Source organism: Rana temporaria, chromosome 5, assembly GCF_905171775.1.
Source record: "Rana temporaria chromosome 5, aRanTem1.1, whole genome shotgun sequence".
NCBI lineage: Eukaryota > Metazoa > Chordata > Amphibia > Anura > Ranidae > Rana > Rana temporaria.
The window spans coordinates 116,747,964-116,774,120 of NC_053493.1; the positions used below are offsets into that span (position 1 = coordinate 116,747,964).

General features: G+C 42.9%; 1 protein-coding gene across 2 annotated transcripts in view; it reads right to left on the minus strand.

Moving 5' to 3' along the window:
- Nucleotides 1–26,157, minus strand: part of LOC120940283 (collagen alpha-6(VI) chain-like) — a 195,157-nt gene that overhangs the window by 165,596 nt on the left and 3,404 nt on the right. For both annotated transcript variants that reach the window (XM_040353050.1, XM_040353049.1), the window contains exons 2-6: nucleotides 22,043–22,651; nucleotides 20,821–21,408; nucleotides 6,051–6,647; nucleotides 1,631–2,251; nucleotides 54–614 (exon numbers count right to left, since the gene is read on the minus strand). In XM_040353050.1, coding sequence (XP_040208984.1) covers nucleotides 54–614; nucleotides 1,631–2,251; nucleotides 6,051–6,647; nucleotides 20,821–21,408; nucleotides 22,043–22,651 — 2,976 coding nt within the window. The remainder of the gene's footprint in view (nucleotides 1–53; nucleotides 615–1,630; nucleotides 2,252–6,050; nucleotides 6,648–20,820; nucleotides 21,409–22,042; nucleotides 22,652–26,157) is intronic.

A 26,157-nucleotide genomic window follows, 5' to 3' on the forward strand; every position in this document is an offset into this window, starting at 1 on the left:
TTAGTATGTGTACTATTTACTATATTTTAATTGTCAAACCTCAATTTGCTTACCTTCTGGTGTACACAACTCACGGGTTAGTTCATGCTTGATTAAATCCAGGGAATCAAAATTATCAACAAAAAACGTTTTGTCTTTGTTCCCAGCTATGTCCTCCAGCTGTTCTTCTACGGCATTTTTGACACCTATGGCATATACAGTGATGCCACCTCCTCTTATATCTGCTGCAGCTTCAGTCACCCTATCTTGAGACTCTCCATCTGTAATGACGATCAAGGACTGGGGAACTTTATTGGGCCGTTCACTTTCAGCTTGAGCAAAGAGACTTTTCATTGATTGCAGAGCCTTTCCTGTTTGTGTCCCCCCTCCTAGCTGGTAGATTTCTTGTATTGCTTCCTTTAAGGTCTTCTGTGCAGTGAACATATTGATAGTGAATTCAATCCTTGGGTTGTCAGAGTATTGCACCACTCCAAAGCGTACATTATTTGGTCCAACCTGAAACACACTTATTACTTCAGTCATAAATTTCTTCATGTCCTCAAAGTCTTCTGGGTAAATGCTACCCGAACCATCAATCAGAAAGTAGATATCAGCTTCTTCTGTATCCACACAACCTAAGGGAAAGCACTTTGCAGTTTATGTAATGCAACACATTATGGGGTCATACATTTACTTTTAAACAAATCATACTGTTTTATTGTACAAGAAAAATCATTTCAAGCTGTATGACCTTCCAAAATCCCCTTAGATTAAAAAAAAGTTAGAAATTCACCAGTTAGGTCTCTTATCCATTAACAAAATTGTCCAGCTGCAGCCTGTGCTCTACATCTCTAGTAAATTTGGGGCCTAGCCGTGCTATTATGTCTTGCTGCTGAACAATTTTACACTGTTGTATCATCTGTGGTCTCTCAATTATTAATGATAGTTTGATAGAGATTGGACAGAGGGTTTTGCACCAGTGAGAACAGGGACAGACCCAACAGCAAACTGCTGGCCAATCTGTTGGTCAAGGCAGGTCTGTTACTATTTAATAAAAAAGCAGGTGTCATTGGTAAAACTACAAGAAAAATATATTTTTTTTTCAAACTGAAATAAATCACATTGGGCGCTGCTTCGGTATTTAACCCAAGCTAATTGTAAAATAAAGAAAAAGGGTTTATGCTATATATGGTCTGTTAGTTTATATTGTCACTGAGAAAGAAAGGTACAAAAGGGTGCAACATGTGTAAATAATGTCCATATAAACACCAATGAATTCTTTATAAATAAAACTCAGAACCAAAAAAACGCAGATCCAAAAAATTCTAATAATTGCAAATGTAGAACTGGTAGCGAGAGTGCTGTGTTCCAGATTTAAGCTCCAACCACCGTGCTCTCAGAAACTGCAACGTGCAAATTAAAGTGCTTTAAGTGACAACCAAAATGCGCTCACCGGATTTAAGCGGCCCAAAGATCAAATATGGCCGCTTAAATCTGGTGAGCGCATTTTGATTAATATATTGGCTATATTTGGTGATAAGAGAACCGGGTCAAAGAATAGCCCACTAATAAAAGTATTATCTAACACATACCAATTTACTATTATTTACTGTCATTTTTTTGGGTAGGGGAGTTCATTGGTCTTTCTTACCATCCTTCAAACTCCGGACTAGAAATGGGAGTGCAAATGATTGAACAACAATCTCCCGACACAGAAGCTTCTTTAATCTAAGGTCAATATTTGGAAGCTGGAGAAAGGATTTCACTGTGGATATATGTTTCTGTGGTGGATGCGAAACTATGTTTTTTAGCTCTGTCTCGTTAGCATTTTGAAAACCAACTGCAAAGACTTCAACTCCAGACCGTCTCAGTTTTGCTGCAGGCTTAGTGGGATCATCTTTTGATTGTCCACTGGTCATGACCACAGCGATTTGCTGGACACCGTGATGTGCTCTGCCACCATTTTCCTGGGAGAAAAGTTCCTTTCTTACAAAATTAAGAGCTGCTCCAGTGTGTGTCTGTCCTCCTCTGTATGGCAGCTTAGTTATATAGTCCAGAACTTCATACTTTTCCTTAAAAGTATTCAGTTTAAACTCTAGGTTGGGCTTGTCACTATAGAGAACTAAGCCTATCCGAACTTTGTTCAAGCCAATCTCCAAAGCATTGATAACCTTGTGCAAAAATACTCTTGTTAGCTGAAAGTTGGTTTCACCAATATCACTGGATTCATCAATCACAAAAACAATATCAGCAAGCGAGGCGCTGCTGCAAACTAGAGAAAGAAATAGAAAAATATTGTGAGAACAAAGTATACGTGTGTTTTATAGTTTAGCAAGAGTAAAATGTTAATGCCATCTCAATTTTGAATACATTCTAAATTTAAGCTTATACAGTGCTGATATGGTGTCAGCAGTTAAAAATATATTTTGACAACATCTTAGAATCTCAGATGAAAACCTTTTATTGATGTAGTTTTATGACAACATCTTAGAATCTCAGATGAAAACCTTTTATTGATGTAGTTTTATGAAAAGGCTACAAAACAGCTATTGGGCATTAGAGAGTGAACCTGTGCTTTTCCGTGCAGTGCAAAGCAACAGGCTCACTAAACTGCCCCTTTCCCCAGCTAAAAGGAATCTTCTTTTTGTTTCCCCAAATTTGGCTTCTTGGAGCAAAGAGATGAAGCCTGATGTAAGCTTTAGGTCATAACTTGGAGCATGCACAGGTCTGTGGATTTTTGTTCCTGACCCCATGTGGCAGCACTGGGTGCCTAAGTGGTCAGTTGGCAAGCACCAGCATTATGGCGAGGAGGGAAGAGAGTGAGTTGCATGCTCTCCTCATAAATCCTATCCTATTCATTAAGGTGAAAAAACATCAGATGATAAGGGCCCCCCTCCCCCCCCTCCCCCCTGTTTTACTTACCTGACCCTTCGAAAGTCCCGCGTCCTCTTCCTCGAGTCGAAACCCGGCCGCTGATTGGCTGCAGTGGATGGATGGAAAGCAGCGCAGCCATTGGCTGGCGCTACTGTCAATCACATCCAATGACGAGGCGCGCCGGGGGAGGGGCCGAGTGATACAGCAGCGGCTATGGCCACCACTGTATCACGGGAGTGCTCCCGCAACAGCTACACACCATGCAAGCTTGCATGTCTGTGTGTAGTTGCTGCGGGGAGGAGCCGCGACAGCCGCCAAGGGACAGCAGAAGACCAGGATCGGGGCCACTGTGTGCAAAACGAACTGCACAGTGGAGGTAAGTATGTTTGTTTGTTATTTAACCTCCCTGGCGGTATGATTATTTCAGATTTTAGGTGCTAAAAGCGGGACCATTATTTTGCATGGAAGTTTGGCATTTTATATTGTAGGCCTGCAATTCTTAGGAATAACTCACTTAAATCTGTCCAAACAAGAGTCTAGTAGACATCCCGGGTATTATAAAATTTGAAACACAAAATCATAAATTATAATATAATAAATACATATAAATAAATTATAACAAATAATATAATAATAATAAAAATTATTACTTTTATGTTTTTTATTTTTTGATGACGAATTTTCCCACAAATCACTATCGCTCAATTCTGCAAGTGATTCTAATTTATTATCGCTGTTTTTTAGCTGGTCTAAAACCACTTTTGACATAAAGGGATACTTTTTGGTTGCTATGGACAATCTCCAGTTTCCAGGCAGAAAGAACAGTTTTTATTATTTAAAAGTGCATGTAGGACACTGGGCAGACCACTAGGGAAAAAAGGGTGTGTGTATTTATTTCATACAGTACTGTAATCTATAAGATTACAGTATACTGTATGTACTGTGTTTATTTCCTTTTTTAAATTTGGCGCCAATCTCCGCCCCCGTGCGTCGTAACGTCGCAGGGAACGGAGATCGGTGGCACACAGGCACTGTGACTCGAGCGAGGAAGACACCGCTCGATCACACAGCGGGGAGGCATCGCAGGATCCAAGGACAAGGTAAGTAACTTGTGCCTGTGGACTCTGCGAAGGTGGTCCAGAGTCTGGCTTGGGGTTACCAATTTTGGTCCTGAAATTTCACCCCGAGCCAGACTCGGGATTACCGCTCAGGGGGTTACTGGGCTGTACTATGGTTGCAAACAACAAATAATATACATATATCTATGAGGTATTACTGAAATCATCAGGAGCATTTATTTTGGGAAACATCTTTGGTGGTAATTTATGTCAATAGCAAGAAATACAGAGCAAAATTTTTAAAATATTATTTTTTTACTATTTGTGCCAGGAGATATATCTATTATTATTTACCACCAAATGAAAGCCCAATTTGTCCTGAAAACAGCAAGATATAATTTACCTGGGTTCACTAAGTAGTTTCAATAATATGTAAAGTTTTACTAACACATGTCAAGTTGCAATACTGTGTTTAGACTTGCTTTAGATTTGCTTCACCCTCTGTCATAAAGAGATTTGATTAAGTTATTATTCTTGCCATAAATAATTGAATAAGCTCAAGTTAGAAGCTGTTTGGCTACAATGCACAGCTGCACCAGATTTTGCACTTTCTAGCTTTCGTAAATGAACCCCATAGTGTCCATCACAGTACTTGGGTTTTGGACAATGGCCCACATTTGGCATGTTTTTAGGATTCAGGAGACTATGCAGAGTGTCAGCCATGCCAAGTTCTAGAAAGTTGCCAGTTTTCTACCACACAGCACTGCAACTATGCTGCTTCTGTCATTCAAATTGATCTCTGCTCCAAAAGACACCAATAGTATGGGGTTTACTTTATCACTGAAATCAACAATGGGGCTCATTTTATTCCACTGACACCAACGATAAAGCCTGTTTTATTTTACCGATACCAACGTTGGGGCTTACTTTATTCCACTGGCACCAAATTTTGGGACCAATTTTTTTCCCACTAACTGCAACAATGGAGCTTATTTTACTTCCACTGAGACCAACAATAGAGCTTATTTTATTCCACTGATACCAATGATGGTGTCGGTGGAATGATAGAGCCTATTTTACTTCTAGTTTCTCATCAGTGTACCCACATAATGCCCTATTTTTTCTAACATATAGCAAAGCATAGAGGGAAAAGTGAAACACTACAAGCCATATACCATGTGCTATATTTTATATCACATACTTCTGACCAAAGTGTTTATTGTCGCCACAGTTGCTGGTTGCTGCTATGTTTACTGAATATTTTATGAAATTCTTCTTTATTGTAGGCTAAAAAGGCATTTGTTTATTTTTTATTATAGTGCTAAATGTTGTGTGCCATGTATACAGCAAGCATTCTAAGGTTTTATGTAACCCTTCCCTTTAAGTTCTTCCCAATAATAGCACAATTTGACCCTACTCACAATTGGGCACTATGTTTGCATATGGTTGGAACATAAAAAATGTAAGCTTCACAGGGACAAATGCCAAAGTAAATGGCAAAAACTCTCAGGCCTCGTACACACAACCGAGAATCTCATCGTAAATGAAATGTTGTTTTCCTCGACGAGTTTCTTGTCAGGCTTGTCGAGAATCTTGTCAAGCTTTCTTTGCGTACACACTGTCAAGACAAAATCTCATCGTTCTCAAACACAGTGACGTACAACACGTACGACAGCACTATAAAGGGGAAGTTCGATTCCACTGGCACAACCCTTGGGGCTGCTTTTGCTCATGTTATTGCGTGTTAAGTAAAAGTTTGGTGAGAGACGAATTGCGCTTTTCAGTCTGTTACAGCATGACGAATGTGCTATTTCCATTACGAGCGCTACTTTTACCGAAGGTGCGCTCCCGCCTCATACTTTATTCTGAGCATGCACGGGTTTCTAAGCATACATACGAACGTGTTTCTCATCGTAAACCAGCCCGACGAGAAACACGGCGAGGAAATTGAGACTCCCAGTTTTCTCGACGAAAAACATACACACAACCGTTTTCCTTGGCAAAAAAGCTCTGCCACCAATTTTCTTGATGGATTTTGTCGAGGAAAACAGTCGTGTGTATGAGGCCTCAGTTTAACCTACTGCAGCATTGGTTGGAACTATATAATGTATAATCATAGGAAAAAATAATCTGCTGTACCTGCTGGAGCATCTGGTATCAAAACAAACTGCAGCATTTCCTGAGTGACAATAGTATTTATTATCTGTGGCTCTACATCTCGTATGCCTTGCAAATTCATCAGTTGGAAAGCAAAATGATCTGTTGCTATTTCTTCTAATTCTTCTTTATTTGAGTTACGAATTCCAACAGCAATAGCTGTTACCCCAATGCTTTTTAGCTGCTGGGCATATTCACTGACAATATCTTGAGATTTTGCAGATGTTATGATAATTGCAAACTGTGATAATCCTTGGTTAATGCGGCTCCCAGCTTCTTCTACAAAAAAGGTTGTGCGCAAGTAATCTAAAGCACTTCCTGTGTTAAGAGGGCCACCTCTAAAAGCAATGGTTTGAACATGATCTGTCACTTCTTGCTTGGTGTCATAGGTGTTCAGTAGGAACTCAGTTTGTGCTGCCCCACTGAACTGTGCCAGTCCAACACGATATTTATTAAAACCCACATCAAGTTGTTCAATTATTCTTGTAATGAAAGCTTTGATTTGCTGAAATACTGCAGTTCCAATGCTTGAGGAAGAGTCAACCAGAAATACAACATCTGCATAACGTTTTGAAGATGCTGAAAAAGATGAAAAACTATGTTGTAATATGTACAATAACATAAACTCAAACTTTATCACTGTTGACAGATTTTATATTGGAACTTCTTTTAGATTTTTTTTTATTTAAGATTTAGGCAAAGAGGTTTCTACTACTTTACTTCAACAGTCAAAATGATCAATCATTTCTGCCATTCAAGAATATCCAGAAGCTGGGTTTGTTTATTTCAAACCTCATTATCTTACCAACTTACTCAGTTTGAATAGAACTGATTGCTGGATATCACTCATAAGCAGGAAATGTTTTCCACGTCCTAATCACAATTTACATCTAAACCACTGACAACCTAGCATGACCCCACAACATTTTTATAAAAACAACGCTCTCTGTGGGAAAAACTCTGTTCATAGGTTCCCAGCAGACAAAACACAAGTATAAACTATAGTCATAAGCACAGAGCACCTATTTACTACCACAAAGACCATCAAAGTAATCTTTATTAATTAAGTTGATGAAACTGATTTGAGGACATTGGGTACACAGAGTCGGCCAGATGGCACCAATTCTTTCTAAATAAATCATGATTTTCTTAAACATGTTAATAATGAATCAACTGGAATTTCTAGGGTGCACTGATTGCCAGAATTGCTAAGCCATGGCCCCAAGCATTACTGGGTGTTTGAGCTGGATCACTGTCCTTAGTTTGCTGAGTTAAGCCCTGTACACACGATAGGTTAACCAGAGGACAACGGTCTGAAGGACCGTTGTCTTAGGTTAAGCGATGAAGCTGACTCATGGTCCGTCACGCCTACACACCATAGGTTAAATAATCGATCGTGTCAGAACGCGGTGACGTAAAACACAACGACGTGCTGAAAAAAACGAAGTTCAATGCTTCCAAGCATGCGTCGACTTGATTCTGAGCATGCACGGGTTTTTAACCGATGGTTGTGCCTACTAACGATCGGTTTTGACCTATCGGTTAGCAATCCATAGGTTAATTTTAAAGCAAGTTGGCTTTTTTTTAACCTATGGTTAAATAACCTATGGGGCCCACACACGATCGGTCCTTCAGACCGTTGTCCTCTGGTTAACCTATCGTGTGTACGAGGCCTGATTTTTCCGGGGGTTCCCAATCATGCCCTTTGTCCAGGGTTCTGCCTAAAAGAGTCAAAGGAATAATAGGTGGTGTTACTATTAACAATTATCTAGACATCTGTGAGAACATTTATGCATACATATATGCTGTATATGCATGCATAATATGTGTATATGTATTGTGCAGTGGTGTAAAATGTATTTATTTTAAATGAATTTATACCTAATGCAGCTTCAGTTACAGGTATCGCTGCTAATGACCCTCTTTGGTCATTGGTCTTTGGTCATTAGCCTATTCATTTTGTTTGTAACTTTCATAGTCATACATGCTCAGTTTCCCCAACACAATACTCCAGAAAAAAAAAACTGAAATGTAAGCTGCCTTTGGATAAATGTTTTCTACATATATTTCCATCTGGGCACCTTTTTATATGTGTTAACATAAAAAAAATTGATTTGTATGGAAAATTACTAGATAAACTTTCTTCCAGTTTCATAGCATTTACTAGCTTGGCTAGGGTTGATGATCTTAGTTGCTAACTAACTTATGGATATATCTTTCCAGCTACATAAAACATCTTATTTTTAGGATAACTTATGCTATTGTGTATCATCAACATGTGTAATATATCTTTGCACAGACATTTTAAATAGTTTCTCCTTTTTTATTGGCTCAACATTGGAAGATGTATTTTTTGCCCAACATGTGTATGATCCTATTTAAAGAAATGTATTGCTAATGAATGTTTAGTCTCATATTTGAAAGTTGTTTTGCCACTTCCTATTGAATAGTCAACAAAATGTAGCCAGGTGTGCCAAGTTTTTTTAATTCTGCCCACCAAGCAATTATATGTAGGAATCTTGCAATTATTGGGAAATAGCTTTAATATTTCTGTAAGATCTGAATCCAGCCTATATGTTTTCTCATATTGAGTGTGGCTAAGCATAGGTTGTTACTGTTTCTGTCAGATTCAGTTGAGCATGTTCCACCAGTCTGTGTCAGAGGGGCTAATGATGTTTGCTATGTTTAACAACCTTGCCTTTCAATGGAGTTTGACCTGCCACATGGTAATTTTTTCCCTGATTTTAGCTCATGGGTGGGTGGTGTGGGCTTAACTTTTGGGAGTGCAGAGGTATTCCCTTCCAGGACGCTATTGAAGATGCTGGGTGGCTGGAAGAAAGTAATCAGCCCTGATGAAACACCTATTTCTGTCCTTTACTACAGAGGTGGTGGGCAAAGAACAAGGGAGAAGTTTGCAGAAGATCTTTCTCCTGTCTTGGAGGGATATGATCAAGACACAATATAAACTGACTATCTAAAGAGTTGTAGTCTTAGAGCCGGTTCACATACAGGCGGCGCGATTTTGGCGATCTCAAGGCGACTTGAGAGGCAACTTGCAAAATGACTTCTGTATTGAAGTCAATGCAAGTCGCCCCCAAAGTCGTACAGGAACCTTTTTCTAAGTCCGAGCGACTTGCATCGCTCCTATTAGAACGGTTCCATTGAATAGAGCGGACCGCGACTTGCCAGGCAGCTGAGTCGCCTGACAGGTCGCCCCTGTGTGAACCGGCTCACAAGGGGTAGCTAGAGAACATAACACATAAGAATAGGCAGTATGGTACATTTGTACAAAAGACTGGAGTCTGTGTTGAGCAGAACATTTTCAGGTATACTCTGGGCCTGATTTACCAAGCCTTTACTCCATGACTCATGGAGTAAAAGCAGGAGTAGCAGCCGTTTGGTGATTTACTAAAGAAATACGCTGCTAGTGCAGTGTATTTCCCTAGTTACTAATGTGCTCCGTGCGCCCAGGAGAGGGTGCATTGTGCACCAGTACAGACCTGGCGCACGGCACATTAAACTGTAAATTGCGGGGGTTTGGGCGGGAGTTTATTAGGGGGGGAGGTGGGGGGATGCAGGGGAAGTGAAGTGACATGTGTTTTGAAGTGTTTGGCGGGCCGAATTGAAAGTGAAAGTGTTTTTTGAAAACAGATCCCCGTACGCTTGCACAGTGCGCCTGAACCTCGGGAGGTTCATTTGCATACTGGGCATGCGCAGAGAGAAAAGTCAGGGATTCCCGTGCGCCTTGTCAGTACGCCGTGAAAATCTTGGTAAATACCAAGCGGCGTACCCGTGATTGCGCTGCGTGACGCGGCGCGCGGGAATCTCCGAGCTGTTTTCAGCCCTGAAGGGGAACTCCGCGCCAAATTTCAAACTTGAAATCGGCGCGGGTCCCCCTTCAGGGCTACATTAGGCTCTTAGGCTTGGTCCGGAACGTGAGGGGTTAAACCCGCGCCGATTCGGCGCGGGGGTCCCCCCCAGATCCAAACCAAGCCCTCATCCCAAGCATGCAGTCTGGCTCGGACAGGAATGGGGGAGGGGACGAGCGAGCGGCCCCCCCCTCCTGAGCCGTACCAGACCGCATGCCCTCAACATGGGGGAGTGTGTGCTGTGGGGGAGGGGGGCACTGCCCCCCCACCCCACAGCACTCTTGCCCCCATGTCGATAGGGACAAGAGCCTCTTCCCGACAACCCTTGCCATTGGTTGTCGGGGTATGCGGGCGGGGCTAATCGGAATCTGCGAGCTCCCTTTAATAAGGGGGCCCCCAGATGCCGGCCCCCCACCCTATGTGAATGAGTATGGGGTACATCGTACCTCTACCCATTCACATGGGGGAAATGGAAAGTAAAAAAAACACACCACACAGAATAAAATATTTTATTAATCTGCTCCGGAGCCCCCCCTTTCTTCTTTAGCTCTCTTAGAAGGGGGGGTTTCTTCTCTCCCGATCTTCCGCCGGGACCCTGGGCTTCGGTGATTTCTGCCGGGGGAGGGCGCCATCCCTCGGTCCTCTCCGGAGCCTTCCGCCGGATGCCCCCACCCCATTTAAGCTCTTTTTCATTAGGGAGGGGCATCCGGACTTCGGGGTCTTCTGCCGGGGGATGGCGCCTATCCCCCGGTCTTTCCGGTGCCTTCCGCCAGGGTTCCGGTCTTCTGCCGGGGGTGCGCCAACTCCCCGGTCTTTTCTCTTCTGTCTTCTCTGCTCCCTCTTCTGCCTGGCTCCCCCGCGGAGCCAGGGCTTTCTTCCGTCTTCTTTCTTCTCTCTTCCTTCTTCTGCCTGTCTCCTCCGGGAGCCCAGGGCTTGTCTCCGCTGTCTTCTCCCTTCTCTTCCATTGGATGTTGACACGACGAGGTCCGGCGCTGGAATGCCGTCTGAGCAGTGGGCATGGACTTATATAGGGCAATGCCACCATGTGACCTCAACCCATGTGACATCACATTCCCATCATGCCCAGGGAATGTGATGTCACATGGGTTGAGGTCACATGGTGGCATTACCCTATATAAGTCCATGCCCGCCGCTGACACGGCATGTCAGCGCGGAACCTCGTCGTGTCAACATCGAATGGAAGAGAAGGAAGAAGACAGCGGAGACAAGCCCTGGGCTCCGCGGAGGAGACAGGCAGAAGAAGGAAGAGAGAAGAAAGAAGACGGAAGAAAGCCCTGGCTCCGCGGGGGAGCCAGGCAGAAGAGGGAGCAGAGAAGACAGAAGAGAAAAGACCGGGGAGTTGGCGCACCCCCGGCAGAAGACCGGAACCCTGGCGGAAGGCACCGGAAAGACCGGGGGATAGGCGCCATCCCCCGGCAGAAGACCCCGAAGTCCGGATGCCCCTCCCTAATGAAAAAGAGCATAAATGGGGTGGGGGCATCCGGCGGAAGGCTCCGGAGAGGACCGAGGGATGGCGCCCTCCCCCGGCAGAAATCACCGAAGCCCAGGGTCCCGGCGGAAGATCGGGAGAGAAGAAACCCCCCCTTCTAAGAGAGCTAAAGAAGAAAGGGGGGGCTCCGGAGCAGATTAATAAAATATTTTATTCTGTGTGGTGTGTTTTTTTTACTTTCCATTTCCCCCATGTGAATGGGTAGAGGTACGATGTACCCCATACTCATTCACATAGGGTGGGGGGCCGGAATCTGGGGACCCCTTTATTAAAGGGGTCTCTCAGATTCTGATAAGCTCTCCGCCCGCATACCCCGACAACCAACGGCCAGGGTTGTCGGGAAGAGGCTCTTGTCCCTATCGACATGGGGGCAAGAGTGCTTTGGGGTGGGGGGGCAGTGCCCCCCTCCCCCACAGCACACACTCCCCCATGTTGAGGGCATGCGGTCTGGTATGGCTCAGGAGGGAGGGGGGCGCTCGCTCGTCCCCACCCCCATTCCTGTCTGACCAGACTGCGTGCCTGGGATAAGGGCTTGGTTTGGATCTTGGGGGGGACCCCACGCTATTTTTTTTGCGCGGGTTTAACCCCTTATGTTCCAGACCAAGCCTAAGAGCCTGGTATGCACCTGGAGGGAACCCACCTTATTTTTTTTTGGGGGGGTCTGGAGTTCCCCTTCATGAACAGCGATCTGTCATTTACACATGTCAGTCCCCCCCCCCTACAGTTAGAACACACCCAGGGAACATATTTAACCCCTCCCTCGCACCTAGTGTTAACCCCTTCCCTGCCAGTGGCATTGTTTGAGTAAGCAATGCATTTTTTACAGCACTGATCGCTAGAAAAATGCCAATGGTTCCAAAAAAGTGTTCGATGTGTCCGCCATAATGTCGCAGTACCGATAAAAATCGCTGATCGCCCCAATAACTAGTTAAAACAACAAAAAAAAAAATTTGTAGACGCTATAACTTTTGCAAAAACCAAACACTAAACGCTATTTGCGATTTTTTGGAACCAAAAAGATGTAGAATACGTATCGGCCTAAACTGAGGGGTTTTTTAGTTTTTTGAATATATATTTTTGGGGATATTTATTAGCAAAAAGTAAAAATAAATTTTGAACGATGTTTATATATGTGGGCGGGACTTGCGTAAGTCCCGCCCACATATATAAACATCGTTCAAACCACACATGTGAGGTATTGACGCGTGCGTTAGAGCGAGAGCAATACTTTTACCACTAGAACTTCTTTGTAACTATAAACTGGTAACCTGGAAAAAAAAGAAAAAGGTCGCCTATGGGGATATTCACGGAATTCATTTTGGCCCCATTGCAGGAGTGTTTCCAATAGTAAAGCGTGACATGTAAGGTATCTATTTACTCAGTGTAACATCATCTTTCACATTATCCCCAAAAATTGGGCTCACTTTTTTGTTTTGTTAATTTTTAACCACTTGAGCCCGGACCATATTTCTGGTCAATGACCGGGCAAGTTTTTGTGATTCGGCACGGCGTCGCTTTAACTGACAATTGCGCAGTCGTGCGACGTGGCTCCCAAACAAAATTGGCAACCTTTTTTTTCACACAAATAGATTATTAAATGTGCGTGTTTACTTCTGTCTTTAACACCTCCCCTTCAGGCTGGAAAGCATCAGATCAGGGGAAACAAAAAAAAAAAAAGCTCTCATTCCATTGCAGCTTGGTTCCTACATGTGTGATGAACTGAGCATGCTCAAACACTTAGAAAAAAAATATCCTTTCTTTTTAAAAGGTGAAAAACACTCATTGGATGCTCATAGAGCGTGGTTTGGATTAATTGCAGGTGTGCCCAATTACAAGCTCACCCAAACTAGAGACTGCAATTTGTTCATGTGATTTCAATTGCTTCATTACTAGCACTGTTATAAAAAGCTTGGATCGATCAGTCCTCAGCTGCCCTCAGAAGGGGCAGGCTGGCAGAAATGCTGTTGCTAAACACAAATGTGGTTTGTTGCATGGGTTTTGTTTTATTTTGCCAATGGTTTTGGTTTATTTTTAAATGATGTTCACTTTGATGTATTTGTCTATGTGGCCTTATTTTATGAAAAATGTGTAAAGCTATGGTTATTTAGAATTTTGAAATGTATTTTTGTTTGTTTGTCTTTTTTTGCTTTCCTTGTTTTGTTGACCAATAAAAATTACTTTAAAATTGTTAAGTTTGTCTTTTGTTACTTTTTCATGCTACATATGTTGACAGCTGCAGCTGAACTAGGTTTGGGCCTAACAAATTATGTGTGATTTTTGTCTAAGCTTCTTTCCTGGTGTGTAATCATGAAATGTTTGCCATGTTTATTCTCCATGACTTTAAAGACAAAAACTGGTAAGTATTTTATTTATTCTGCAGTGGTCCTCAGCCCTCAAGTACCCCCGACAGGACATGTTTTGGGGATTTCTCTTATCAAGAATTGCTGTCCAGACTGTATTTTAAAGCACATGTGCAAGATGAAGGAAAACCTGCAAACATGGCCTGGGGGGGGGGGGGGGTTTGCTATTGGTGGACAGGCTTGACGTGCTGATTTACAGCACTGTGCTTAAATCTAGCGCAAGGCAATCCTATTCAAATTGTGGGTGTTTGAGGGAAGCCAAGTGAGTGTTGGAACCCCTGCTTTGTGTTTTTTTATTTTTGTGTTGAGCTTTGTGTCCCTTTTCTTAAAATTGGCTTCACTTCCTGTCACACAGCTGAACAGGAAGTGAGGTTAAAACCCTACCAGTGTCATTTCTTGGGGACACAGGTCAATCTAACTAGTGTCCCCATTAAGCAAATTGCACTCCAGCACTGCTGTGTACACCCCAAATCATGGGTCTTCAAACTACGGCCCTCCAGTTGTTCAGGAACTACAATTCCCATCATGCCTAGTCATGTCTGTGAATGTCAGTGCATTACAAGGCCTCATGGGATGTGTAGTTCTAAAACAGCTGGAGGGCCGTAGTTTGAGGATCCCTGCCCCAAATGATTATTTAGTTTGGGGTTTAGTAAAGGCAAAGCCACTCTGCAGTACAAGCATAGTTGCTGAAAATCAGAGAGGAAGCACTGATGGTTTTAACATCCAATCCTGTAGAAGCAAAGTTGTTTTGTTTTCTTTCTTCCTTGCTTTGCACTTGTAGTGCAAAGTGGATTTGCCTTTAGTCAATGGACCCCAAAGTCCAAGATCCCTAATAATTTGGGGTGTACACAGCAAAATGCTAGAGTGCAATTTACATAATGGAAAACTATTTAGATTGATCTCTGTGTCCCCAAGAAAAGATATTAGTAAGGTTTTACCCTCACTTCCTGTTTGGCTATGTGACAGGAAGTGAATGAATTAGAAAGGGTGAAGACACCTCACAAATGTTGTCACTATCAGGGGTGCAGACATCCCCAAAAAATGAGCAGCTAATACTTATTTGCAAATTAATAATTTTTTAGTTAACATTGGGTGGGGTGCTCTAACGCACACATTCCTACATATTAGCAACGCTCTATCCTGGCCTATTGGCATGGTTATATTTTCTTAGGGCTCTCAATAAAACTCTATGAAATTTGTGCTTAAACTAGAACCAGGGGTGGACTGACAACTCATGGGGCCCCTGGGCAATAGAAGATTATGGGGCCCCTCTGGCTTACAGATGACCACCACGCCAGGAGGTAGTGCAGAGGCGGGCAGCTAAAATCTTGGGATATTCACATTAAAAGCATGTCATTTTCGGACATATCAGGGACAGATGTAAAAAAAACACAGATTTTTACATACTGTCCCTGGTTTTACTGAGCCTGGCAACCCGGATGGGGCCCCCTAGTGGCATGGGGCCCTCGGGCAGTGCCCGAGTGACTCAATGGTCAGTCCGCCCCTGACAAGAACTATAATCAACAAGTTTTATTTTCTTTAATTTTGGATAGAGTGAGGGAGCGTTATAGGCCCTGTCAGTTTATTTTGTATTATCTGTGTCCAATTGGGGAGATTTGCCTTCACTTCCTGCCCCATAGCCAAACAGGAAGTGAGAGAAAAACTATGCAAATTAACCACTTCCCGCCCAGCCTATGGCCGATTTACGTCCGGGAAGTGGTTACACAATCCTGACAGGACGTCCTGCAGGATTTCATGCCGCACGCGCCTGTGGGGGCACGCAGCGCGGCGATCGGTGATGCGGGGTGTCAGTCTGACACCCTGCATCTCCGATCTCGGTAAAGAGTCTCTCACGGAGACGGAGACTCTTTACCACGTGATCAGCCGTGTCCAATCACGGCTGATCACGATGTAAACAGGAATAGCCATCGATGGCTCTTCCTCACTCGCGTCTGACAGACGCGAGTATAGGAGAGCCGATCGGCGGCTCTCCTGACAGGGGGCGTTCGCGCTGATTGTTTATCAGCGCAGCCCCCCCTCGGATCACCACACTGGACCACCAGGGATGCCCACCCTGGACCACCAGGGTGTGCAAAAACAAAAAAAATATAGAACAAAAAAACAAAAAGCAATAAAAAATAAGAAAAAAGATGCCAATCAGTGCCCACAAATGGGCACTGACTGGGAAAATCAGTGCCACCCCACAGTGTCCATCAGTGCCACCCCACAGTGCCCATCCATGCACAGTGCCCACCTGTGCCACCCATAAGTATCCATCAGTGCCACCCATAAGTGCCGCCCATCTGTGCCGCCCATGAGTGCCCATCAGTGCCGCCTATGAGTGCCCATCAGTGCCGCATAGCAGCGCCGCCAATCAATGCCACCTCATCTGTGCCCGTCAGTACTACCTCATCGATGTCCATCAGTGCCATCTCATCGGTGCCCATCAGTGCCGCCATATCAGTGCCCGTAATTGAAAGAGAAAAACTTATTTACAAAAAAATTAACCTAAAAAAATAAAAACGTTTTTTTGTTTTAAAATTTGCAGTATTTTTTTAGTTGTTGCGCAAAAAAAAAAAACGCAGAGGTGATCAAATAACAAAAAAAGAAAGCTCTATTTGTGGGGGAAAAAGGACGCCAATTTTGTTTGGGTACAGTGTTGTATGACCGCGCAATTGCCATTCAAAGTGCGACAGTGTTGAAAGCTGAAAATTGGCTTGGGCGGGAAGGTGCGTAAGTGCCTGGTACGGAAGTGGTTAAGGGAATCCAGTGCCCCCCAGAACTAGTGTGTGGGTCCCCTGAAAATTACTGGGCGGGTCATACAAAAACAGGGTGTGGCTTTGACAGGAAGGGGTGGGTCATTTTTCTATTAGGAGGTGCAGATATGTAGTCAGGCCTAGGGCAGAACAAAACCAAAATATACTACTGCATATTAGGGCTTATTTAGACCGGATCCGATTTACAGCGTGTTTTTATATTGTGGGAGGAAACCCACGCAGGCACAGGGAGAACATGCAAACTCTATGCAGATGCTGTCACGGGCGGGATTCGAACCAACGACTCTTTTCCTGCTAGGTCAAAGTGCTATACACTACACCACTGTGCTGAACGAACATGATTGCAGCTGAAAGCATGAGAACTTTTTTTTTTTTTTTCAATACCATGCTTTCCAGCCTTATTGACCCCGCCTCTCTCCATAAAGAGGACCTGTCACACACTAGTCCTATTACAAGGGATGTTTACATTCCTTGTAATAGGAAGAAAAGTGATCCAAAATCAAAAAAAGTGTCAAAAAAGTGCAAGAATAAAAATATGAGGTAAAAAAAAATAAAAAAAAAATAAAATAACGCCCCTGTCCCTAGAAGCTCGCACTCAGAAGCAAATATGCATGTAAGTCCCGCCCACATATGTAAACACCATTCAAACCACACATGTGAGGTATTGACAAGTTAGGTATCTATTTACTCGGTGTAACATCATCTTTAACATTATCCATAAAAATTGGGCTAACTTTACTTTTTTTTTTATATTCATGAACCGTGTTTTTTTTTTGGGCCAAAAAAAAGTCGTTTGAAAAATTATTGCGCAAATACCGTTGGAAATCAAATAAAAAATGACCGCTAACTTTATTCCCTAGGGTGTCTGCTAAAAAATTATATATAATGTTTGGGGGTCCTGATTAATTTCCCAGGAACAAAATATAATTTTTACATGAAGGAGAGAAGTGCCAGAATAGGCGCGGTATGGAAGTGGTTAAAGTGAAATAATAAAAGTGAAATATTCCTTTAAATTTCATACAGGGGGGGAGGGGGGGTACACGCATGTTTCCCGTGCTTAGAACTGTCCCTGTACAAGATGTCATTTCTGAAGTGAAACAAAAAAAAGGAAGTTTAAAGTACTCATGGCTATAAAGAATACAGTCATTGCTCATTAAAAAAAAAAAAAAAAAAAAAGGGGGTCCCTCCAAATTAAATTACCAGGCCCTTCAGGTCTGGAATGGATATTAAGGGGAACCCCGCCGTAAAAACCCCCCCAAAAAATGGCGTGGGGTCCCCCCAAATATCCATACCAGACCCTTCAGGTCTGGTGTGGATTTTAAGGGGAACTCCACCCCAAATTGAAAAAAAAATGGCGTGGGGTCCCCCCAAATATCCATACCAGACCCTTCAGGTCTGGTGTGGATTTTAAGGGGAACTCCACCCCAAATTGAAAAAAAAAATGGCGTGGGGTCCCCCCAAATATCCATACCAGACCCTTCAGGTCTGGTGTGGATTTTAAGGGGAACTCCACCCCAAATTGAAAAAAAATGGCGTGGGGTCCCCCCAAATATCCATACCAGACCCTTCAGGTCTGGTGTGGATTTTAAGGGGAACTCCACCCCAAATTGAGAAAAAAAATGGCGTGGAGTCCCCCTAAAAATCCACACCAGACCCTTATCCGAGCACGTTAACCTGGCCGGCCGCAGAAAAGAGGGGGGGACAGAGTGCGGCCCCCCCCTCTCCTGAACCGCACCAGGCCACATGCCCTCAACATGGGGAGGATGTCCCCATGTTGATGGGGACAAGGGTCTCATCCCCACAACCCTTGCCCGGTGGTTGTGGGGGTATGCGGGCGGGAGGTTTATCAGAATCTGGAAGACCCCTTTAACAAAGGGGACCCCCAGATCCTGACCCCCCCCCTGTGTGAAATGGTAACGGGGTACATTGTACCTCTACCATTTCACCCCAAAAAAAATGTCAAAGTGTTAAAAATGACAGTAGCCGGTTTTTGACAAATCTTTTAATAAAATCTTCTTTTCTTCTTTCCTTCGGGTTTCTTCCGCTGCTTCTTTCTTCTCGTCCACATCTTGCCCGACGTGTTGTTCTATCTTCTCCGTCCGTCCTTCAGCCTTCTGGTCCCGCATCTTGTGTCTTCTGCGGTCTTCTTCTCGGTCCGCCAGCCTTCTCGTCCGCATCTTGTGTCTTCTCCGGACCCAGCGTTTGAATTTGAATTGGCCGTCGTCTTCCCGCTCCTGGGACCCGCCCCCCTCTGACGCCACAAGTAAACTCCTTAGAAGGTCATGTGCGTCAGAGGGGGGCGGGGTCACATGAGTGTGACACGGCGGGAACTTCTTCTCCGGGCGGCGCGATTGAAATTGAATTCCCCCGCTGTGTGACGCTCTGTGACCCCGCCCCCCTCTGACGCCACAAGTAAACTCCTTAGAAGGTCATGTGCGTCAGAGGGGGGCGGGGTCACAGAGCGTCACACAGCGGGGGAATTCAATTTCAATCGCGCCGCCCGGAGAAGAAGTTCCCGCCGTGTCACACTCATGTGACCCCGCCCCCCTCTGACGCACATGACCTTCTAAGGAGTTTACTTGTGGCGTCAGAGGGGGGCGGGTCCCAGGAGCGGGAAGACGACGGCCAATTCAAATTCAAACGCTGGGTCCGGAGAAGACACAAGATGCGGACGAGAAGGCTGGCGGACCGAGAAGAAGACCGCAGAAGACACAAGATGCGGGACCAGAAGGCTGAAGGACGGACGGAGAAGATAGAAGAACACGTCGGGCAAGATGTGGACGAGAAGAAAGAAGCAGCGGAAGAAACCCGAAGGAAAGAAGAAAAGAAGATTTTATTAAAAGATTTGTCAAAAACCGGCTACTGTCATTTTTAACACTTTGACATTTTTTTTGGGGTGAAATGGTAGAGGTACAATGTACCCCGTTACCATTTCACACAGGGGGGGGTCAGGATCTGGGGGTCCCCTTTGTTAAAGGGGTCTTCCAGATTCTGATAAACCTCCCGCCCGCATACCCCCACAACCACCGGGCAAGGGTTGTGGGGATGAGACCCTTGTCCCCATCAACATGGGGACATCCTCCCCATGTTGAGGGCATGTGGCCTGGTGCGGTTCAGGAGAGGGGGGGGGGCGCACTCTGTCCCCCCCTCTTTTCTGCGGCCGGCCAGGTCAACGTGCTCGGATAAGGGTCTGGTGTGGATTTTTAGGGGGACTCCACGCCATTTTTTTTTTCAATTTGGGGTGGAGTTCCCCTTAAAATCCACACCAGACCTGAAGGGCCTGGAATGGATATTTGCCGGGAACCGCACGTCTTTTTTTTTTTTGTTTTTTACGGCGGGGTTCCCCTTAATATCCATTCCAGACCTGAAGGGCCTGGTAATTTAATTTGGGGGAACCCCTACACATTTTTTTGTTTGTTTTATGAATGAATCCCTTTAGAATTGTCAGAGCCGACAATTCATTATAGCCGCGTGTGAATTTTTAAATGACTTTTTTCCTTCTGAATGTCATTTTGTGCAGGGGGAGTTCTAAGTGCGGGAAAAATGCGCTATTTCACATGCTGACATTACACCCCCCCTAGGTACGAAATTTAAAGGAATATTTCACATTTATTGTTTCACTTTAAGAATTATTAATTTCACTGCTCCCGAAAAAACGGCCGTTTTAAAAAATAAAAAAAGCATTGATACATGTTCCCTGGGACAGGACTGAGGTCCCCAAACACTTTTTAGGACAAAACTAGCAGATTAGCCTTTAAAATGAACACTTTTGATTTCTCCCATAGACTTCTATAGGGAGTTCGGCGCGGCTTAACATATTACTTTCAATGCGCCGGCTGCTACGCTGGTTCATGCGCCCAATTAAGCCTCCACCCGGAGTACTAATTAACGCATGAACCAGCGCAGCGCACAGAGCATAGTAAATCAGGCCCTCTGTCTCCTTACCTTCCTTTCCCACTCTCTGTACAGTTAATTTTCAGAAAAACTGATACATGTACCCTGCATAAGTAGAAGCAACCCTGAGATGGATGCTTCTGGAACTTTACAGTATGCAAGATGTTCACAATGTAACCTGTTTTGCTGGTGGTCATTTGTAATGTATTTCAGGGTAAAAAAACATTACACATGCAAAGTATATGTACTGAACTTCCTAAAGGAAAATTGCATGAATAAATTTGCAAAGTATTACAACAAAATGTTTTTGACCACTTGCCAGATAGTAGACAAATTGCTCACCTTGAATTTTTGCGGCAATGTTGGAACATACATTCTTCAGGAGTTTTGTATTCACATCTTCTGCAGCATCAAAACTCTCTTGAGGGTAAATAAACTTCCTACTTGGCCTACTAGCTACATCCTGTAACTCAGCAATGTCTTTAATATTATGACCAGTAACATAAACATATATGCCTCTAGATTTTAATTCTCTAGCTGGCTGTTTCATCTCATCAGCTGATTTGCCATTAGTAACTACAACAAGAAATTGAGCAATGTTGTCTGTGGCTCTGCTGCCTGCTGATTCAATAAAGAACCTGTTATTGACTGTTTCTAGAGCCCGTCCAGTATAGGAATTGCCCCTTGTATAGGATAAGCTTTCTATTCTCTCCAGAATTTCATTTTTTGTGGAATAATCATTAAGTAAAAAGATTGTGTCAGTCTCATCACTGTACTTGGCAAGTCCAATGCGAACTTTGTTCATGCCGACATCGAGACTGGATACAAATCCATAAAGGAAGTCTTTCACTTTTTGGAAAGCCGAATCCCCAACTCGTGTGGAACTCTCTACAAGGAAAACAATATCTGCTTGGTTGGCACCTCTACAACCTAAAAAAAAGAAGGATAATTTATTAATAAAATACAATTGACCATTATTGCTAGTTACACTGAGATGTGCAGTTACACTTTAGGGATTGATTTAAGAGTTAAAGCTGAACTGTCTGCACATGTATTTATACTGCTTTTTAATCTTAAGGCAATGTAGGAAGCTAGATCACTGCACATATCTGGAGGAAATATAACTATGTTGACCCAAAGATCTGCATGTTTATGATGCATAAAGATTTTTTTAGAATATGCAAATGCAGACAGTGCAACCTGGCTGCCATATGTTCAGTTGTGGAAGCATTACCTTGAGGCACTTCCTGTATAACGATATAATAAACACATTAAGGACCAATAAAAATGTTCATGCTTTGCGTGATCCCCAAAGGTATTTGTTTATTTTCTATTCTACTTTAGTTTCTATTTCACTTTACAAAAGTGAAAGGATATGGCACAAATGGAACCAATACTTTCTTTCCCCAGATGGTTCAGTTTCTGCAATTTCCTTACAGATGTTTATAATCATGGAGTACAGACGAGTATAATGAAAGTTAAATGCATTCTGTGTCTAGAGTTTCAATCTGCAGGCTTAAGATTGAGATGAAGAGAAAGATGACAGGACTGAATAATAATTTACCTTTGGCGATCTGACCAATCTGCCTGGTGGCTTCTTCTACCGTGGTGCACAGAACCTGAAGCATGTTTTGGGAAATGCCCTGCAAGGCTGTAAAGTCAGCCACATTGTAAACGTGTTTCTCATCTGGATCGCTGGCTATGTCATTAAGCTCTGTCAAGAGAGCTTCCTTTATACCAATAGCATATAAAGTGATGTCTGCATCTTTTACTTTCTTTGATGGCTCCTTAATATTATCTTGAGATTGTCCATCAGTTATAACAACAGCTATTTGAGGTACTCCACTGAGAGCTCTTCCACCGGCACTTTCTGTGAAGTGATTATCCAACATAAACTGAAGACTTTCTCCAGTTTTTGTGCCCCCGCCTTTGTACTTTAAGTTTTGTACATACTGTAATATGTCATCTTTTTCATCATAAGAGTTTAAATAAAATTCTGTACGAGGTTCATCACTGTATTGGATCAGGCCAATTCTGATCTTATCTTGACCAACATCAAAGCCATTTATCAAGGTGTACAAAAAGTTTTGCATGCTTTTAAAGTTTTCTGTTCCAATACTCCAGGATCCATCCACAAGGAATACAATGTCAGCAATGTTTGCTTCCATACATACTGAAAAAACAAAAAAACAAAAACAAAAGTTATTCCTGCATATGATGCTGTAAGTCCCACATGTTTTTTAAATGTTACTAAAAATGTGTCAAAAAAACAAGCGCTGGCTTCCCCACTAAAAATGTTTTTTACTTTTTGTCTTTGTCCATATTGTAGAGATTTGCAATCATTTACTGTTCTGACAGGAAGTGAGGGGAAATATTTCCAACATGGAACACACAGGGTAATAAAAACCTCCAACCCTTTCTTGCTTTATCAAATAACACAAAAACATGTTTGCTTGGAACTTCTTTCAGATATTCATTTATAATTGTGAATGGAATCTTGGTATCCCTAAAGAACTATTTGAGGACTATCCCATTTTACCGGAGGGTTGGCAGTGGCTGGCTGTAGGAAGACCATGATTTGTGACTACATTTATATGTCTTTGTATAAACTCTGTATAAACGTTATGTGGCAACATAAATTGAGCCATTATATCTACTGATAAATGGAGATTCAAATTGATGTTTAAAGTTTTATTATTTTAGTGTTCGGCTTAAGAAACAGGCTATGCCCCGTGAAACGCAACTGCGTCGAAACTACATCAAATTTTTCATCCCCACTGAAGTGGGGTTGGTGAGAATCAACACTAATGCCGTGTACACACGACCGTTGTTCATGACATGAAAAATTACATTTTTTTTTTATGTCATTAAAAACGATTGTGTGTGGGCTCCAGAGCATTTTTCATGACGTTAAAAATTTTCATTATGGCCCAGATTCACAAAGCACTTACGCCGACGTATAACAAGTTACGCCGATGTAAGTGCAAATGTGTGCCGTCGTATCTGTGCGCAAGACCCACAAACTAAGATACGCCTAAAAATAGGCTTCACCCCGCCGACGTAACTTGCCTACGCCGGCGTAGTGTGGGCGCACATTTAGGCTGGACGCATGTTGGCGCTCCCATTGATTAGCTATTCAAATATGCAAATGAGGGAAATACGGCGATTCACGAACGTACATTTACATGGGGTCACGCCACATTTGCATGGCTCACGCCCACTTCCACCTACGCCGGCGTACGCCTTTGAAACCCAGCGCAGCGTTGGGAGGACAGGCTTGGTAAATTCTATGCTTGCCTCTCTGCGCTGCGTTGGCGTAGCGTAAATTATTTGCACTACGGCGGCGTAATGTGCGTCCGCTCTCTGTGAATCTGGGCCTAAAAATTTAGAACATGCTCTATTTTTTTGCGTAATTTTTCACGTTGTCGTTTTTCACCTCGTAAAAAAACGGTCTTGTGTAGGCTTTAACGACGTGAAAAAAACATGCATGCTCAGAAGCAAGTTATGAGACGGGGGCGCTCGTTCTGGTAAAACTAGTGTTCGTAATGGAGATAGCACATTCGTCAAGCTGTAACAGACTGAAAAGCACGAAGACTGAAAAGCGCAAATCATCTCTCACCAAACTTTTAATAACACAAAATCAGCAAAAGCAGCCCAAAGGATGGTGCCACCTGAATGGAACTTCCCCTTTGTAGTGCCGTCGTACGTGTTGTACGTCACCACGCTTTGCTAGAGCATTTTTTTTTGACAAGAATCGGGTTGAAAAAAACTTCGTTTTTTCTAGACCATTAAAAATGGTCGTGTGTACGTGGCATTTGAGGAGCATTAAATTGCTTGTTGTTTTTTCATGTTTGTGGTATATGTCAATATTTTAAATGTGTATAAATAAACCGTTTTGGTATTTTTTTACCCTACTAGTACCTTCAAAGTCCTTCCAATTTAGCTTGTTAGGGTTGTTTGTATAATGTTTCAGGATGAAACGTTTGGTGCCCATAAAGGAGTTTTTAATTTGTGTTTTTTTCTCTCCACAGTTAAAAGATTTGGGCCCATTTACAAAATATAGTGAGGGGAATTTTATAATGCATTTCCCAGACACATTTTAAAATTCCCTTAGCCCTCCACATGAAATATGTCTTTACTTTACCAAATTTATGTACAGGTTGGAAACAGGTACCTGAATTTGTCAGAGGCTGGGGTGCCCAAACAAAACATTTGTTCCTCATTGAGCTCCCAACCCAGACACTGCGTCCACCACACAGACAGATATATTGCCAAGGAGTTTGGTAGTGGGGTGGGTGGAACCTGAAACTTGTTCTCCCTCGGGTTTACCTTGCCTGTGATTGACAGCACATGGCATTGGGCAGATCCATTGCCATTATATAGTCCAATAGTGGATTTCAAATCAGACCACTGTCTGCTGTTAATAAAATGGCCTGTCAGAACTGATGGGGAACTAGCCTCTCAGCTCCCCATTAGGTTCTCCCCACCCAACAGATCCTATGGCTGTGAGGACTAGTTCCCCATCAGGTCCACTTCCTATGTGAGCTTGTCATTCCCCAAATAGGGTCATTACCATATTTGCGCAATGACATCCCCAGTATTCCTGTCTACTTTGTTAACTTGTAGCTTTCAGCCAGGGAATCTCCTAGCCAGAAGCTAAATGAGACTGGGTATAGAGCCCTATTCAGGAAGCTGATACATTCATGACAGCTTTCAAGCACATACTGTACATACCCCAGTCTATGAATTGGCAATGGCATACCTCTGTATGTCAGTTCAGAGCTGGTCTTAATTATCGCCAGTCTGCTAACCTGTCAACTGGCAGCAATTCTTCAAGAATTTGTTGCAGCCATAGTAACAGGTTACTAAAGTAATGGTAGTAAGAGCTATCTGGATTTTCACAATGTTTCTATAATGTTACCAAAATGCATGCCTGAATTAGGTATGGTAGGGAAACCCCAGAACTTAAGGGGTTTCAATAACATGTTGACTGCTGAAGCCACATTCAGAATAGATGTATTTAATGTACAAGCCTGTAGTTTTAGATATAAGCTTGGCGAGCAGCACAGCACAGTACAATACATAGTTTGATTTGAAAATAATTGGTCTACAGCCTAGCACAGCTGATACAAATGTATATGTCTTACAAAATGGGTGGGAACTAGCTAAATATCTAAGGTTTCTTTGTAGTCAAATCTTAATACTCTGGTAAAATTCATTGATATGTGGATAGTTAGTCATTCACATAAGCTTGTCAATTTTAAGGCTAGCCTTTGAACACAATCAAGACATGAGTTAATAAATCATAAGTAAATGTTTTGATCATAAATAAATGTTTGATAAATAAAATGGCTATTCAGTTTACCCTATCAGGTACAAGTAGTTTTAATGGGAACTACCACCAGAACATTGTTTTAAAACTTTATTGAATTCCCCAAAGTATGTTTAAACCTCTGCAAAACCTCCAATGTAGAGTATTATTAGTGGCGACATACTATGAAATATTATTAAATATTATTAAAAAAGGTAAAAATGTATATTTTTATAAAATTATCCCCATGGTACGTTTAGTGCTATCCAGCTTGTAAACTGTCTCCATATATTTATGTTCAGTAAGAAGAATGTGACACCAAAATTAGATTCAGCCTGAAGATTTTGAGAAAGGGAAAACTTGCATTT